The sequence below is a fragment of the Vidua chalybeata genome, chromosome 8 (genome assembly GCF_026979565.1).
Source record: "Vidua chalybeata isolate OUT-0048 chromosome 8, bVidCha1 merged haplotype, whole genome shotgun sequence".
NCBI classification, from domain to species: domain Eukaryota; kingdom Metazoa; phylum Chordata; class Aves; order Passeriformes; family Viduidae; genus Vidua; species Vidua chalybeata.
In genome coordinates, this window is record NC_071537.1 from 13429720 (window position 1) to 13448657 (window position 18938).

Below are 18938 nucleotides of genomic sequence, written 5' to 3' on the forward strand. Positions count from 1 at the left end.
GCATGGCTGAAAACTGCCCAGCAGAAAAGGACCCATGGGTACTGGTCAACAGCAGCTGATCATGAGCCAGCAGTTGCCCAGGTGGCCAAGAAGGCCAGTGGTATCCTGGCTTGTATCAGAAGTAGGGTGGCCGGCAGGACCAGGACACTGATCATCCCCCTGTACTCAGAACTGGTGAGGCTGCACCTGAAATTCCATGTTCAGTTTTGCACCCCTTACTACAAGAAAAATACTGAGGTGCTGGAGCAAGTCCAGAGAATGGCAGCAGAGCTAGTGAAGGGTCTGGAGCACAAGTCCTGTGAGGAGTGGCTGAGGGAGCTGCGGGTGTTTAGCCTGGAGAAAAGGAGTGTCAGGGGCACCTTATTGTTCTCTACAACTGAGAGGAGGGTGTAAAAAAGTGAGAGTCAGCTTCTTCTCCCAAGTAACAAGCAACAGGACAAGAGGAAATGGCTTCAAGTTGTGCAGGGAAGGTTTAGATTGGCTATTATAAAAATGTTTTTCATTGAAAGTTTTGTGGAGCATTGGAACAAGCTGCCCAGGGAAGCTGAGTCACAGACCTGGAGGTATTCAAAAGACTTGTATATGTGGCATTTAGTTTAGTGGTGGACTTGGCAATGTTAACAGATAGACTTGGAAGTATTTTCCAACCTTCATGACTTTATGATTCCACCTTCGGGGACCTTGCAGATCACTGGTTCCAGCCTCTTGTAGATACTACTTTGTCCCTTTAGTGAACTTACAAAGTTTCATCTTACAGTCACTTATGGTCTGGTCTGAAGTCTTTTTTTCCACTGTTTCCATCAGAATATTTTTCCAGAACCCAGTTGTTCTAATGACTGGAAATCCCCAGCTAGAATTGTAGACTTTGTATCACTGGTTCTTTGTTTCTTCCTTTTGTTTTAATAGTTCTTGTTCCATTTTTGATGTTTATCCACATATAGTTTTTAGAGAGCTGTCATACCCACTTTGTTTTATTAGGACAAACTGAATGGTCCTTAGGGAGTTGTATGATTTAAGAAATGGAAAATATTTTTGAGCATTTGTGGTTGAGGACTTAGTTTTCTAGGAAGAATTTATTTATGTTTACTTTTCTGATCATTTTCTCTTAGGCAAAAGTTGTCAAATTATTGCCCTGAACTGTACTTCAGGTATTGGCAGTCTTACATACATGTAAAGATTTAATCCTTCTGGCTGATGCAGTGACACAGCCTGCATCCTTCTAAATGAAGGAGACACCTTGGACTAATCACTGCATCCTCCAGCTTGTTATTATCAGGTATCATGGTCCCTTGATTTTCCTGGAATGTTGTTCTGCCCTGTGCAGTACTCAGCAAATACTACTGCTTGACTGGAATACAGAATCATCAGTAGTCACTGCCACTAATTGGCAGATTTTAAAATTTATAGTTTTCTCGGAGGGAACTTGTAATGGGAAATAACTCATGTTGTGCAGTAAAAGCAACTGTTCCATATTTTCCTTCATGTATATTTAACGCAATCTGTAATTTACAAAAATAGATTTGAATTAGTCTGCCTGTGGAAGCTCATACCTAAGGTAACTTCAGCAAGGCAGGCAGTCCCTTGTTGCTTGTAACCGATGGCTTAGTTGAGGCTGCAGCTTGGAGGGAGACAGCAGTAGTCACTGTATACATTGCTGAACTTTACTGTTGAGGAAAATTAAAAATGAGCAGCAAAGTAGTTGTGCTCACAGTCCTGAAAATAGTATTCTAAGTAGCTGCAATTTTAAAATTTTACCATAATAATGAATCTTAACAGGCATGTAGTCCTTACCACTCATGTAACTAGGCTGTTTGCCTGTGCCCAACAGGCAAACTTGCCTTCCTGATGCCCTGAATTTGTGAAATACAATAGGTCTATCCTAAATGTGTGTGCACAGGTTCAGATTCAACTGTCTTCTCATAACATTAAAGTCTGAAAAACTCCTGTTGCTTCTCTATACAAAATTAAACCTTTGTAAAAGTGACAACAAACTGAGAATTCAGTTAAAACAAGACTGAAATATTTCAGCATTGTTTTTTTCTGACCTCACTTCTCTCACTTTAAACAACTGCTTTTGTTTAGACTAACATTCATTTAGAAGAAAATAAAAGTGAAAAACACTTAACAACTATGCAACAAAAAATTAGATGTTTAATTAACTAAGACTTGTAATTTCTCAGCAAAGAAAGCTCCCTCTCTGACAAGTAAACCTTCCTTTTAGGTCTTTGATTGTAGGTAATAAAAATGTTCTTAATTAATGCCAATTATGTGCATTTATTGTTTTCTTTCAAGTCTCTGTATTTTACAAAATGGTGTGAACTACAGAGCCGAATCAGGTTGTTCTCCTGCCATTTTGATTTAGAACTGTCAGCCCAAATAGTTCTGAGGTGGGTTGTAATAGGAGTATTTCAAGGTTCGATTTAGAAGACTGCAGATGATTAGACTTCACAGGCAGTTAATTAATTGTAAAACCTGAGGTTTGAAACTGGTTCAGGTCGTAAGAGAAGATATGTTTGGAATTTAGTAATTTGTGGAGAGTATCAGCTAAAGTTCCTAGAGAACACAAATGTCATAAAAAATATATAGTTTTTGAAAAAAATTAAATAGTTGGATGGATGTAATTGAAAGTCAGTATTGGATGTCTGAACAGATGAATACTCCTTGCTCTCAACTTGTAAAGCCAGAGGGCAGGTATATCTGCAGTACTCTTGAAGAACCTAGTCTTTAGTGGTTGCAAAACATGAACAGCGAAGGCTTGTGAACCCTAGAGTTGGAAAGTCTTATTAAAAAACAATTCTCTATACAGCATCTTTTTAAAAGAGTTCCAGATTTTGCTAATGATAAATTAAATACATCAACATCCAACAGTTGTAACTGTCCAAAAGCCTGTTAAATGTATATGAACTTTGATAGTGAGGTTAGAAATACAGAGTCAATTAGGTTGGAAAAGACCTCAGGAGGTCCAATCTTCTGCTCACAGCAGAATAGTCAATATTGAATTCATTACTCCCAGGTAAGCATCACTGCCAGGTACCTGCTTCTCCTGGGTTTTGCATCTACAGAACATCTGCCTACAATCTGAGGTCTCAGACTGCGCCGTGAAATGAAGCCAGCACGTGCTTTACCTAAGAAGGGCTACATTTTGCCCTAGCTGTTGCCTGCCTATATCTCCGAAGATAGCACCAAGGTCCACCTCAAGTTATGTAGTCTTGATGTAACAAAGACATAAAAACAGCTGCAAACTGTTTTCCTAAAAGGAAGGGGGATATATTGCTCTTAATATACAGACATGATCGCAGATCTCAAAAGTTTCAGTACTTGATTGTGTATGTGGGGGGAACTGCTGCTGCTGCCTTCCTGCTGTGTGGTTAGCACCACCTTTTACCTGTCTCATTCAGACCTAAGCCACAGCTCTGTGGAGGTGGGGGGAGAACAGATGGATTGTGGTGTCAGCCCAAGAGACACCTAGCTGAAGGTCACCAGCCCAACCAACAGATCTGCAACTGCAGAGATCTTGCTTTCACTTGAGATGTCCTTTCACTGCTGCTGGACAGGTCAGATGTCACACTATAATCCTTTCCTGCCACATGCAAGAGCTGTGGGGAGAGAGAAGTTGTTGCCAGTGCTTTTCTCCAAGTCCTCTTAAGGGGAAAAAAGGAACGGCCTTGGATGCCATCTGTATTGCAGAAGGAAGGTGTGTGTGTCAGGATTTGGGTGCAGCATCAGGACTGTGTACAGAGTTCGGGCCCAAAATGGCAAGGACAGCTGTCAGATGGGACTGAGGGACATTGGCAGGCGATGTTGGGAAGTTTTGGTCAGGTGCTTCTGTCATCTACTCGGGTCTAGTTACTTCTAGTCTTTCTTATTGGACTTGTCAGAGACATAAAAACATAGCTGTGGATAGCCTAGCACATCCTACTGTATTTCCTCATCTCTGTCACATACAAATATTAAAATCACAAACTTCTAAACCCAGGCAATGTTCTAAAGTCCCCCAGTGGTTACACGTCAGAATTGCTGTGATGACTAAAGAAACTTACCTGAAGCATATCCTCCCCAGGGCCTTTACCTTCAGGATGTGAGTTGTTGCTGTGTCTGTATTGATTTTGGAGTGGTATCTGGGTGTTTCAGTTTGAGAAAACTCAACGTGAAATTTTTTTCATAACACACTCACCTTTTGGTTCTGCTTTGGAAGGCTGTGGAAACAATTAGTACTGCTGCATTTTTTCTAACTGGTGAAGTGAGACCATACCTTTACTAATGAGTCTGTTTTGTTTAGCTTTTACATGACAGATTTGTTTGCTGACACTTGAGAGGACGTTTACACTTGTACGGTGTGGTGTCACTTTGTGACATTGCCCTCAAAGACCACCTTTGGTGCTGAGGCTTCATTCCCAGCATTAAGCAGTGCTTTATATTTGTGTGAAGTGTGTTGGGACACATCTATTCAACTGATAGACTTCTGAAATGGAGCGACTTGCCCATGGCAGCATAGGAAGGGATTGGGAGAGTTAGGAATAAAACTCAAAAGACTTGGCTCCCGTTTCCCTTTCTCATTTTTACATTTGTACTGCCAGCTTTCAGTTTATCAAGAATTAATAAGTAATAACCTATGATTGAAAAGGCCTGACACTCTCTCTGTCGTGAGATGTTTCTCTGTCTTCAGCATTGTGCAGAGCTCAGAATTGTTGCAGCTTTTTAGTTTTACTTAAGCGGCATTACTCAATATTTAATGTGAAATAGAAACACATAATTCACAACTACAGTCAGCTGCATTGAGGTGTTCGTCAGCCAAAAGGGGGTGAGATAGCAGAACTTTTTTATGCCATAAAATTGAAAATGTTCAACAACTTTTTCATTTAGTTCTTCCTACTTCTCACATTGTACACACAGCTGACATGATAATCCTTCAGCTTGTCCTAAATTACATTTTAAAATAGAGATCAGTTAATTACAGCAGTCTGAGTATTTTTAATCAGCTATAGAGGGAATTTCTAGTGACACTTGTTTCTCTTGAATTTTAGATAAACTAGTGGATTATGTTTAATTCTGTTTAATTATGCATGTGACAAAAAAAAAGTTAATCAAGTAAAAATTACAAACAACACTACCCAAGACTGCTTTGAGTGAGATCAGATAGTCACAGTTTAGCATCTATGGCTTTTCTGTGTGGAAAGTGCTAGAGGGAGCTCTAACCCCTCGATCGAGGAACTGGCTGTCAATGGTGCATCTCAGAGTTTGGGCTGTGGTAGGAAATGTTGACTTTTTTGGACGTTTTAATTTTATTTTGTAGCAGGAAGTTGCATATGATTTTTCAAGTCATGAGCCCAAATTGCTCTTCCTAGATGAGGAGATGCAAATAGTATGTTTGTGAATGTACTATTATTAGATTTAATACAGCTATTGTGAGCTACCTGAAAATACAGAAAACAAGTGAGAGGTATCACTGAGATGTTTAGCAAATAGTGAGTGCTAAAGTCTAATGGTCTTTTCCTTTCACAAAGGAGAAAAATTCTCACCATAGAACACCTAATGGTATTTAAAAGAGAATACATTTTAAACTGTTGGAAGTAGAAGCTACTTTACTCAGCAGGTAATAGGTTCTTAGATGTTTAGCCAATTATTATAGTAGAAGTTACAGAAAATGGTGGTGGTTGTTAGATAAATTTAGAAATGGGATGCATCAGTGCATGAGGATGGGAAAGATTTCTCACATCATATACTTCACACTGGTAACATTCTTGATATGACAGGAAAGTAACTCTCAGAATGGGATGAAAAAAAAGAAGAGAAAACTTGGTTTTTATTTGTAGAAAGGAAAATATAGGTGAATTGATGCTATTTTCATTTTTTATTAACAAACTCACTAAAAGGAATAGCAGAATTATGGCTTTCAGTCGAGGAACATTATGTGGAAAATACAGTATACTGAAGGACCAAGTGAGGCTAGCAGATCTGTTTTGCCACAATTTACTGTGGGATTTATATTGTTTATATACTACATTCAAATGCAGCCACTTTGATTGAGTCTACTATAGGGAGAAGAGTAATGGAAGGCTTCCTCTCTCCTTTAATTTGAGGTATTTTTTGAAAGATTATTGGCAGCTAAACACTGAGCCAAGAAGGGATCCCTAGTGGAATAGTCTGTGACTTGGGCTTCTGAGTTATGCAATTGGAGTGTCAGCTGATAGGGATAAAGTCTGCTCAGCTGTGGAGCTGCATATGCCTTTCTGAAGTGCTGTTATGGTTAGACCTGGTCACTTGCTGTAGCAGAGGGTACTGGTTTCTGCCTTCCTTCTGTCACATGCTTTCACATAGCAGCAGCAATTGGCCTAACCCAACTTAATGCAATTTCTGAAGATACAGAATTCATTGTCTTTTGCATGGATTTTTGGAGTCTGTTCCTCAGGTCATAAATCTTTTGCCAGGTACCAATGAAAGAATGGACCAACACAATCTTAAGATATAAAGTCAAAGAAAACTTCAAGGTAGGATGGACCTCTGGAGGTCCAGCTGCTTATTCAGAGGAGGATTACTTTACAACCAGTCCATTTTGCTTGGAACTTTGTACACCTATATTTTTATTGTCTTCCTTTTAATGTCTAGAACTTTGCTTGCTACAGCCTGTTGCTGTTGCCCCTCTTCCTGTCATTATACATGTTGGAAAGATTCTGTCTCTTTCCTCTGAACTTCCATTTAGGTAGTGGAAGGCTGGTGGATAGCCCCCGGTATTCTCTGGGTGAAACACATCCATCTTCCTTAGCAATCCTAGGGGTCCTCCATGGGAATCACCCCAGTTTGCCAGGAAGGTAAGGTTTGACTGAAAGTTGAGCAGAAGAGCTCATCTTGAGAAGACAGTGCTCATTAGCAAGAGAGGATTATTGGATGACCTTGTAGAGGTTACAGGAGGCTACAAGGCAAAATCTCAAGATTTTGGCTGCAGACCACTGACCAACTTTAACTTAGCATTGTACAAGAATATTTAATGGATTTGTCCTCTGACAACTGCCTCTGTGGTAGCTGCTAACAGCAGTAGTATTGGTATTAGCCAGTGTGAGTTGCTGAGATGTCTTCTTCTAGATCTGGCTGTACTGGTGGAAAAGAATACAATGCAGCCTTTGCCTGTCTGCTGCAAGTTGCTGCCCTCCAGGATCTGTCAGCAAAACTGCAACCTGCTCTCAGTTAAGATGAGGTGTTTTAGCGTAGACAGTTTAAATAGCAGGTCTCTGCTAACAAGCTTATTTTGACTGAAATAGGTTAGGGAGTGCTCATGTAGCTAATTCCTCCAGCAGATCCAAGGAGTACATTTGCAATGGGAGCAGAGCACATACATGAATCTTGTGCTTCTTCAGAATGCTGCTGGGTTTTTGTTTGTTACATCTCTCCAGTATGCCTGGAAATATCTATACTCCTATAGCTGGGAAATATTATACGATACCCAGCATGTGTATTCCTGACTTCCAGTTCTAAATCTCTCACATTGCCTCGGCCAAGTAGTTTGGTGTGCATATGCCCTCTTTGTTGTTGGTAGCAAAATGCATCCCAAAGGAAAAACTCATGGAAAATACTACTGAGTAAGCCATCTTGGAGGGCTTGTGTTTTTTGGTGCTAAAAGCTTTACATAGGCAGAACCAAATGGTTTGAAAATCTCAATAGTGTTATTGAGAGCAGATAACAGGTTTTTACAATCATTCTCTCTCTCTTTGTGTTGTTCACGGTGGTATCAGTCTTCACTGTTACTTCAGCTATGTTTTGAATCACTTGAGTCCATCTACCTGTTCCTGGCTGTCATTCTCTCTCAGTTAAGGGAGCACGTGAAGCAAGAAGGAAATCAACAGTAACACTCATAAAGAGTTACTTCATTCAAGCAGTAGATCATGCTTGAGTGTTTTAAAAACAGAAGCAACTGTTCCAGAAAACTGTGAAACTGCTGCTTAGAGCATTGTTTACTTTTGCCTCTCCCTGACATAAATGAGTGCTTTGCTGCTACTGGCCATTACCTGATGACTTTAGTAGACTGGTTCTCCAAGTCATAATGTGCATATTCCTTCCCTCCATTAACAGTAATAACATGTAATGGTCCCAGCTATTCAACTCTGGCTCTGGTAGCCATGCCAAGGAAGAAATCATTTCCTTTGGTGTTTTCCCCTGGAAGAGATTCGTTGTTACTGGAGTGTCTGCCTTGAAATTTGTGTATGATCACTTTACAGCTAGTAAAAGGTGTGCTCTGAAATCTCTCTCTTTAAGAGTGATGGTGCCTGCCCTCCCCCCCATATGTCTAGATAGGCATTTGGTCAGGGATCATAGTTTGGGAAAGTAACATATGCCAGAGCTGTGCTGATGCAAGCAGATTTCTCATCAGTGCTTGCTATTTGCAAAGACAACTTGGAGATGAGGAGGAGGAAAGGGACTCCCAATTCACATTCATTGCTGGCATCAGAGAAATTTTATTTTGGAGGTTTTTGTCAACACTTAAAATCTAGGTGGGAGACCTATATCGAAGGAAAGTTTACAGTAAGAGCTATGAGATTCCAGACAATTAAACTTTATTAGCCTGTCTGAAACATTAAGTATTAGCTTAAAAGAATAGTTTTTTAATCTCCTCCCTGTTGCTGTTTACTGTGTAGCAGTGTGGGAGGGGAGCATCTTGTCCAGCAAGGTATTATTGCTGCTCTTTGTGTAGCCTATGTTCAAGTGCCCATGGCTCAGTCCTGTCTCCCCAGTCCGAAGAGAGACTCCCCACATTACTTCTCTGGTGCCTGCAGCTTTTCCTAGCCTTGAACAAAATCAGCCTTTTCCCTCTCTTCTGTATCTGAGGTAATATCCTTAGCCAGGTGCCCTCCAGGCTGACACCATATCATAGGTACTTAGATGGTACCTCTGAAAACTATTGCCCTCTCAGGACTTCAGAAAGTGCAGCAGGTTGGGCTGCTGTGTCCAGCGTAATTCCAGTGATCTTTCATCTAGATGTATCCTTTCTTACAAAGCTTTTCTGCAGTGTGATTAGAAACCAGATGTGGCCAAGCAGCCTAAAGCTCCAGAGAAGCAAAATTGCTAGTTCCTTGGGTGCTGTTAATTTCAGTATGTGTGTTTTGAATTTTCTCTTGAAAATAAACAGTAGAGATGCTGTGGTTTCTTTCAGGGTGCTTTCTTTTTGACTCTCAGATGTGATTGATGATCATCTACTTCTGGGTTATGTTCGTTTTTCAGAATGTTTCAGTGAGCTTTGCAGCGTGGAAAGTAATTCAGTACTGAGCGAGTAAGTCCATATATGAGCTAAACCCATGGTTAACCTCACAGAGGCTGTTATGTGAGATGGAGGCAGGCAGAAATGGGTAGATTCTAAACTGAGCTTTTAAAATAAAAGTAAATGGAGTGAGTTGTTTAATGACCTAGTATTGTAGCCTTGCTGTCAACTCAAACACTGGAAAAGTAGGTTCATCCTGCAAAGGAGAAAAATGAGGAGCTGGCTGCCCTACTCATGTCTCTCGGGTGCTATGGCTCATGAGATCATGTTTTTTATGGTGAGACAATCCCCTCACCACCCCTCAATTCTCAAAGCAAAGGAGTTCTTTTATAGGGAGCTGCCAGTGAGGAGCTGCAAAGGAGCTTCTTTCCTCTTTGCTTCACCTTGGCAGTCTAGGAGTCAGTTCTGCAGCATTTGGTAATTGCAAGCCTAAAAAAGAAGAAGCCAGTCATAGAAACGGAACCTGTATCCTCTTAATTATTGTGTTACTGCCTTTAGGCCATGCAAAAAACATCCTTTGTCTGGATTCTCAAATAACTATCTCTGCCTTTAGCATGGAGGGCTGGCATACCTCAGCCCCCTCTCACCATTTTTGCTGTATTGCTGTGGTTACATTGTTGTGGCATTGAGTGCTACTTCATCATGGGCAGTAGCAGGCAATTCCATGGCCACAAAGTAACTGGTAAAGTCAGCTGGGCTGAGCTTCTCTGGTTAAGAGCATCAATCCAAATCATCCCATAGCCATGCTGGTACTTTTCAATCCCTCTGCTTTTCCCACATGCTTCTAACTTTATCCAGAATTCCTGAGCTTTTTTTGCTGTTGAAAATAGTTTCATGTTTGGATTCATAGTTGTGGGCATTTTTAATGTGGTCAATCTTGAAGAATATTCAGGATATAGAGGCAAGCATGGCTTTGCTTCCATTGTGAAGTTCCTGTCTTTCCCCACCTTCTCTGGCCCCTGGACATACACCTCCATGGTTCCTTTCTTTGTCATTCCATTGCTTAGGTTTTTTTTCCCCAGTGTCTTTTATCTTGTGAGTAAAGTTTGAACAGTATGCAGAAAGTTAACTGCCTGGAGTCTTTTAAATATAAGTAACACGCACCCAGTAATAAGCTGTCGGTTGTTTTTTTGCTGCCTGCAAAGAAACATAAACACAGCGCTCATTTCTGGCAGGTTTTTACTGTCAGAGTTTCTCCTATTATATTTATCTTACAATTTGCCAGGGGGTGAAGTTATTAAGTTTTAGCAGCAGCCATCGATCAAGTTCACAAGTTAACACGATAAAGGCTCTGTGCCGCTCCGATCCGGGAAAATGATGATCCTCACTCGGTAATTAACTAAATGAGAAAGTTAAATCTTACTTGAGAGCTGGGAGAGATGAAAGAGAGGTGTTTGTCAGTTTCTCAGTGGAAATTAGAAGCAGTTTTCTGCAATTCCCTAAGCTGCTGCTCTGTCATATTTTACATAAGCACTGGGAAAACGTCTTGTAATTAGTGCTGTCATGGAGGATTTTTTTTGCTGAAGGATGTTGGAATAATTCATTAGATTATCAAGAAAGGCTTGTGTCCTGAAATGATTAGCACAGTGAAATTTAAACCATTAACGATAACAAGTTTAGAGCTTGCTGCAGTGCAGAGGCACCCGGGGTATGTCTGTGCCTATTTCAATCATTTCTTATAATTAAACATTATGTCCTCTTTTTTCCTCCCCTTCACTAAGACCCATCCAAAATTCCTGTTAAGGTGGCTCTGTCTAGATCAGTGACTTAGCCACAACGGGCAGTGCAAGCAATTGGAAGTGAAATGCTGCAGTTGCAGAGAAGCAGTAAAGGACATTTGTCTGTGTCAGAGCCTGTAGTCCCAGTGAGTCCAGGAAGGACAGAAAGAAGCCCAGTATGACCTGTTGGTACTGGAATGTGGAAGAGAAGACCTTTCCTTTTATCTAGGGAGAAACTGAAATTTGCAGTGGTGGTCTAAGCTCTCAGTATTTTCAGAGCTTCAGCATGAAGATGTCTTGAAGGTTCAGAAGGTCCCAAACCTTGCTGGGATCATTTAAGCCATTCTTAATATTCTAGGAGACAGTTTCTCCTTGACTTGAAGAGATGTCTTCTTGAATTGAGAAACACAAAACATGAATTCATCTACCCAGTGAAAGGTGCCTGAACAAAGTCCTCTGCAATGACTAGAGGATGTAGTTTTTTAAAGAAGTGTATAAAAGTTGTGATCACTTGTATTGGTGGGTAAACACTATTACTGTACTACAGTCAGGGAAGTTGCTTGGTTTTGGTTTTTTCTGTGCTTTAGGAGGCTCCTTGGTTCCCTGTACTGAACAAAACCAAAAGTAACCTTGGTTGTCATATATGGGCTACAGCTGTGATTTACCATAGCTGGTTTGTTTTATATGCAAAGCAGTAGATTTATCCAGTCTTTATTTATCTGTGTTGAAATATTACACCTTCTTACAGTTGCAAGCCATTATTTAGATTAAAGTCCTTTCATATATTAGTCCTCTTCTACTTCACTGGGCATACAAATGTGCTTTGTGTTAAATGTAGCCATTTGGAGAAATGGTCTTGTAATTACGGGCTGCACTGGAGCATAGTACGTAGATCCCTGAGCTAGTACCAACCTGAGGCACTCAATCCCCTGGGTTTCCTGGCACAGCTTATGAGCTCAGCTCAGCATTGTCAGAGGACACCGCTGCCATTCCTGCAGATGAGTCGTGGTGCCCAGAGCCAGCTGGGGCACCTCTCAGCCCTCACATACAGGCCTTTGTGAAAAGGGAGTTGGTAAAGTTTCATCTGTTCAAACTTAGTAGTTATACCCAAATTTCCTCCCAGATGATGAACTACCAGTGCTCATTCTTCTTTGCCATTTTTGGAAGTGAAGCTCATAGAAAATGTGATTGTATACAGTGCATTTGGATGGATATTTACCCTAGCAGTGTGGATGGCAAGTGGAACAGGTTTTTCTTTTTCAGGTGAGGCCTGATTATTGTATCAAGAGAGGGAAGAGGCTGTAGATGATTCAATAATACAGATGCTTGATGATGTTGTTTTGTTAATGCTTTATTTTGTAATAGGCCTTTTTCACTGAACTGCCAGATAATTTTCAGGAATCTTTAAATTAAAATTCTGGAACTGTTGTTCTAAACTATAGTTTGAGTGATTTGAGATCCCTATCTGTTTACCTGTCTCTGCTCTGCAGAACTGGTGTGTTCATGCTTGGTCCCCTGCTGGCAGAAACCATAGGACCTGCTGGGCACACCTCTGGGCTTCTGCTCACTCCTTTTGGTGCGAAACCAGAGCAGGCAAAGATGCAAACCAGGTCTCAAGCTAACATTACAAGAATGCAGCTGAAGTATGAACCTAAAAAATATGGTGTTCTCATGTCGACTAATTTGGACGTAAACACTGTAACGTGCTTTTCTTAGCAGAATCACTTTATAACTCTGCAGTTTCACTTCCAGAGCTGTTAAAAGTGTTGGTCAATAGATTCTTTAATTTACTCATTATTCCTATCCAAGAAGCCTGTGTTCAGGCAGAATGAATTGTTTTGTCCCATCTAAGCCATCACTTTGTACACACATAAGCCATGACTTGTATTTGCAGATGTTGCAACTTCTGTTTGATACCACAAACCAATGTTTTAGAAGTAACTGGGGAGTTGAAGGCTGCTGGGAGAAGGGTGTTCAGAAGGCAAGGAAAGGCCAGAACGTGGTGCCACCCTGTGAAAGGAGCTGCACCTTCATCAGCTTTGCACAACAGCTGTATGCTCCACTCAGGCTCAGCAGAGTCAGATTCTCAGGCAGACTTCAGAGTCTCTCAAATTAAAAGACACTTGGATAGGTTTTTAAAAAATGCTTTGTAGAGACAACCTGTTTTTGTAAGATGCACAGCAAAAAAAAAATGAAAAATGAAATGAGATCAAACTTGTAGGTTACAACATCTCCCCACTGTCTTAATCCAGCATTTTTACTGGGATGCCTGTATTGCAGGCAGTTTAACTGCAGCAAAAATGACCAGAATCCCTTAACACAGGTGTTCAGTCCACTCCACTGATAATCATCTTTTGCCAGGCCCTTAACTGCTGTGGACTTTGCTAGAAAATGTCTAGTCTTTCACACACAGTATTTGATGCCCACGGTCTCTTTAGTGATATCTCTCAGCCCAAGAGAGAGTTTTTCTTTCCTGCTGCTCAGTACTGGCTCTGTGACTTGTTTGCAGTCAGTGCTGTCCATGTGAGGATTGAATGAAATTGTAACTCGCTGTCCTTGTCTTGCACGATCTTGCTGGACACAGCCATGCACAGCCACAGCCACACATTTTCAGGGAGGAGCAGGGATAAACCTGAAAACATTGAGCTGCAGAATGGAGCACTTAGGGTGTGATCACCATGTTCTGTGTTCTCAAAGAAACTAAAGTCAAACTATAATCCAGAAATAGAAAAAAGCTGCTTGTTAAAAATCACAGCTCTTTACTGTCTTTTTCTACCAAAGGAAGGTCCAGCCCTCTAGAAATGTTGAAAAGAGTATTTAGGTGCATTATCTATAAGAAAATGAAATGTGTACGGTGATCAGTTAAGTAGATTTTCAAATTATGAAATCTTGGTGTTCTGAAGTCAGGATTCCTGTTGGGATTGGGAGGTATTATTCCCAAGAAATGAGAAACTTCTGCATTCCAAATCTACTACTGGTAACTAAATTTTATGGTCTCTATATAGTCTGCTGTTTTGGCACTTGGTGAAAAGAGGCTTTTTTGTTGTTCTTCCTTTTCCTGTAAAGTCGATTAATCATTGCCATTCTTTTAGTTCATTAGATATTTTTGCAGAGAGATTTAGGGATTCATTTTTTCCCCTTCAATTTAATAAGGGCCCCTGGCAAGGTTGATGCTTGGAATTATCATCATAGAACAAAAATATGGCATCCCTTCCTCAGTGTTTTATATGTTTTTATATCTGTATGTTATTTTTAATTATTTCATAATTAATGAAGAACTTCTGTGTGTATTTTGACAATAAAAACAATGTAATAATATCTACTCTTATTATAATGCTGTCTGGTGTTAAACTGTTGCAATGAAAGACAGAAAATCACATGTTTTCAGCAGGAAATAGAAACTATTTGACCAGCATAAGAAAAAACAATTTCCCAGCAAATGGTTCATCTTAATTTGACAAAGGATACACTTGCAATGCAAAATGCACACTTTTCTTACAGTTAAATCATTTAGAAAGCAGAATTTATATCTTACTATCAAGTAGTAAATTGAAATGTCAGTGTTTTGTTTTGTTCCTGAAACTCTTCTTTAAGCTGACTCCTTCTGACAAGATATTAACAGTGATCAGAAAGTTGAAAATATTTTTACTCTGTGAAAGAACTATTTACCAAATGTCAGGGTGTATTTTAGCTGACTTTGCTCTCGAGGTATAATTCAGTTTTTTTCATCCATTTTATGCATTCCCTATGAATTTTAGCAGCAATCCATTCTTCAGAAGAAAAAAAACACCAGAGTACAAATGCAATTTGCTGTAGGTGCATTGAAGTAACTGGTATGTGTACATTAGGAATCCAAATGCATTTTACTGTCAACATGTTAAATAAAATTGTTTATGTTAAACTGTTGCTGAAGGTTTCCCATCTGACCAGAGTCCTTTGTGTGCAGCTCTGGCACGAGCCAGTGCATTGTCCCGCAGGCTGCGCTTGGGCTGACGGCACCAGCCGGGATGTGTGGTCTGACAGCTTTCATGTGTCAGAGTGCTTTTTGCATTCTGTTGTCTGCCCCCTAAAAGAAATTGTACAACTGCTTGTGTTTCTTCTCATATGTGTTATTTGGGTTGTTCCTCTCCTTCCTGTTTACAGACAAAACTTGCCAATGGCACTTCCAGTATGATTGTGCCCAAGCAAAGAAAACTGTCTGCGAGCTATGAGAAGGAGAAGGAGCTCTGCGTCAAGTACTTCGAACAATGGTCCGAGTCTGACCAGGTGGAGTTTGTGGAGCACCTCATCTCCCAGATGTGTCACTACCAGCACGGACACATAAACTCATACCTCAAACCCATGTTACAGAGGGACTTCATCACTGCACTGCCAGGTATTTCTGCAGGCAGAGGGAGCTTGATCCCTGTCTTTCAAAAAACTGTTCTGTTCCACCCTACCCTGCTGGAGAGGTCTCTTGTAGGGTCAGTTTGCAAAACAGATAATAGTTTTTGAATGAAAAGCTTTATACCAGTATGAAATGTCGTAATATTTTAATTTGTGTTCCTGCTGTAACTCAAGGCATGATCTAACACTGTCATGTTTTATCTAGGAGTAAATGGTAGCTAATCTGTGTATTGTATGGGTAGTTATCCCAAGTCACGGACCATGTAGTTGTGCTCTTAATGCCCACAATGATGCATGAATAACGAAAATTTTTAAAATTAAAACTACTACTCTTTCTGGTTGCTCAGCTGAGGTTTTCCCTTTTCTTATTTAGATATTTGTCTCTCTTTCCTACTGAAATAACTTCCTGAAGCCATTGCTTTGATTATGTGTTAATTGCTAATAGAAAATGGAGGGCACAAGAGCAAAACATGGAAGTGTTCTGGTTTTTGCACCTTTTTAGTGCTTTCCATTGAAAATATTATCCCAGCTATTCTCAGATGGGCAAATCTCATAAAATGCACACAAAAAGTAGAGTGTGCATGCAGTTTTCTATCAGCCCTGTCTTATAGATGGGAAAAACTAAGGTGGTGAGAGATCAGATATAAACAGCAATAGAGTTTCAGAACCAAACAGAAATTCCTGGCTCTTTAGCTCATATTTTTTCAGACCATTAGATCATACCTCTGTAGATACATAAATAGATAGATTCTTAATAGATTAGCATTCCCATGCCATAGGTCCTTAGTTTGAGAGGGACCTGAGCAAGAAGTGGTACAGCTGTTGTCTCTAAACAGCCAATTGAAGAGAGGTGTTTCTTGCCAAAAGCTTATTCTGTGTATACCTTTGGAGAAGTGCTGAACTTTTGGCAATTTGATCAATCCAGTCATTTGATCATTCTTCAGAAGGGATTTCTCAACATGAAATATAAATTTTACCCTTAAAAGATGGAAAAAAAGTATGTTTAACTGTGAATTGTATAAAGCATAAAGGCACTGCAGGAGTTTTGCTAGGAAGTTAAATAGGTACACTCATTAGATTTTAAGCTCATTGTGCCCAGTAATCAAATGGCTGTTGTAGCATTAAAAAAAAATCTTAGTTATGCTAAGTACCTGCTTTATGTTAGTTTTTAGTAGTCCAATGGCAATAATCTTCTTGTACTTAGAGCAGCATTCTAACTTGTGGAGCTGCTCTATTTCAGAAAAATAGAAGTGTTTGGAAACTGCATTGGTTTCTCCACTTCTAAAGTGGAAGTATACATGTAGGTGCTTACACAGTTTTTCCAGGTTTTTCTCCAAAGAGCCTCATGAAAGCACCCCATGAAATCAACACATCTCACTGCACTTGGTTAATTTCTTCTTACAGCACTTTTTCTGAGAATTTTGGGGAGGTGCTATACATACTTGTAGACACATTCCAAATTTCCCAGCCATACCATATTTGTTACTAGTCTAGTCACAGTTGCCCAGGAAGCAGCTGATTTTACTCTATCAGAATGCAGAATAAATGGGAACCAAGCAGCTAATATGTGAGTATTTTAATAGTTGGGGGAAATGTGTGTGTAATGTATGTGCATCACTTTGCATATTTACAAAGTGCAAATGTCCTAGTGAATATCGCTCTGAGGGAGAAAATTAATAGCAAGGAATTACACTGGTACATACTCTGCATTCTGTGCAGGATGTCCTGAGTATAACCAGGTTCTAGTGAAGGGAGTGGGAAGGGAGGAAGGTAAGGAACTGCCTAGGAAAAAGTGATGAACCTAAAATTCTAAATTAAGTCATATAATGAAAAAAAACCCCTAAACTCTGTAAGTATTTTTTAGTTTTCTGAAATTCTCAAGTGTTTAGTGCTCTGGTTTCATTTTTACTACTTCATTCTCTCTCCTGCTCTCCCCCTTGAGTGAATAAAACAATAAAGCTTACTTCAAAGTCATGAGGCATCTTATCTCTGTCCTCCTAGCACAGTCCCAAGGAATGACCAGAATTTAAGGTAATTTTAGATCATGGGCGTGTGTTACTAATATACAGTAAAGTTGGCTCAGATTATTTTCCCAGTGCTTTGAACAGAATTACGATTGTTTGAAAAATACAGCTTAACTGTGTACTTAACGAAATTTGTTCAGTTTCTGAAAAAATAAGATTTCTGCTTAGCATTTTCAAGCTATTTAACATTTTTTATGAGGAAAGTCATTTTGATAAGTATTTCACGTGTGAAATAGCTGAAACATTCTTGTTGGTTCAGAGGGTTGGAGGGCTAATTGTGTTTCACATCCATTTAGCAAAATCTTCTGTGAGCAGAGTTTTCCATTTTTAAGGAAGCAATGCTTTGTTAGATACATGCCTCAGTGAGTTGTGCTGTTCCTAAGAAACAAAATAATAAAATTGAGTTTGCAACTAGGCCAGAATAGCTCTGCCTATCCACTTGTCATAAATGTGAGGAGGAGAGGCCAGAGCATTAGTATTCTTTTGCTGCAAAGGGTCTAGTATCAATGGCAAAGGATGACTTATTGCAGCCAAGATCTAAAGTGCAGCCCCTGATGAAATAGAAGGGGCACATGGGTGAAGATTACTGTGCCCAGGTGTTGCAGTGTAGCCCTGCTTCCTAAAACCACCAGTTGTTCCCCATATATAAAATTAATTCATCGGGTGACACTGCTGACTTAAAGCCAACTGTAAGGATTCCATGGAGGCAGGCATTTGTAAGTGTCCTGGTGAGACTGTAAATGTCTGTGAGGCCACTGGAAGCAGCACAGACTGGGAAATCTGTCATTTCCACACAAAGCTTCAGGAACAGGGCAACAGGATGTCCATGTCTATCCTGCCAGATGTGGAATTCCTGCAAATTCCTGTTCACATTCACTAAACTGTTGTCTCCCTCTTTCCACAATTTGCTGTGGAGTCAATCTAAATTTGCAAACGCTTTTTTTTTTTAATAGTGGTTGTACATACCTTTTCAGATTAAGTACATAATAAAGGCTGATGATGCTTTTATTTTGCAGGTTGACATTTAATTTTGCATCTCTAAAGATAAGAAATGTCAGACCTCTTTCTCCACTCTCTGGTTGTGCCTGGTATCATTCACATGCTTTTTCTACATAAAGATTGAAGCATAAAATGCTGAGCAGAATGTCTGACCCAAAGTGTATTCTAAGTTTAGAATATTTGAAAGCAGCAGGAGGATGCATGCTGAATTGTCTCATTTTCATGCAGTGGGAGATACTTTTGAGATCTTTTCATTAAGGAAAAAAAGGTTGGGCCATTTTTGTGTCATGAACTCTAATCAAAGTCAGCTGGTTGCATCCAGTTTGGGTTTGCAAAAGTCCAGACATGTGACTGTAAAAATGTACTTACTGCCTTTTCCTACCCTCTCACAAGCAGGGCCTGGTCTTCGAGGCTGTTGTTTTAAAAGCAAGAAAACATGTATTTAACTTTGTCCCAGATGTGAACCAGAGGGAAGATGCATGTAATACCAATCTGCCATGCTTCATTTTTGGTTGGACTGAACATTATGCCTGAGGGATGATGTGGTCTAAATTTTAACAAAGC

General features: G+C 40.0%; 1 protein-coding gene across 4 annotated transcripts in view; it reads left to right on the plus strand.

Moving 5' to 3' along the window:
• BTRC (beta-transducin repeat containing E3 ubiquitin protein ligase) overlaps positions 1-18938 on the plus strand; it is a 114063-nt gene that overhangs the window by 76573 nt on the left and 18552 nt on the right. For all 4 annotated transcript variants that reach the window (XM_053949556.1, XM_053949558.1, XM_053949557.1 and 1 more), the window contains one exon: positions 15109-15340. In XM_053949556.1, coding sequence (XP_053805531.1) covers positions 15109-15340 — 232 coding nt within the window. The remainder of the gene's footprint in view (positions 1-15108; positions 15341-18938) is intronic.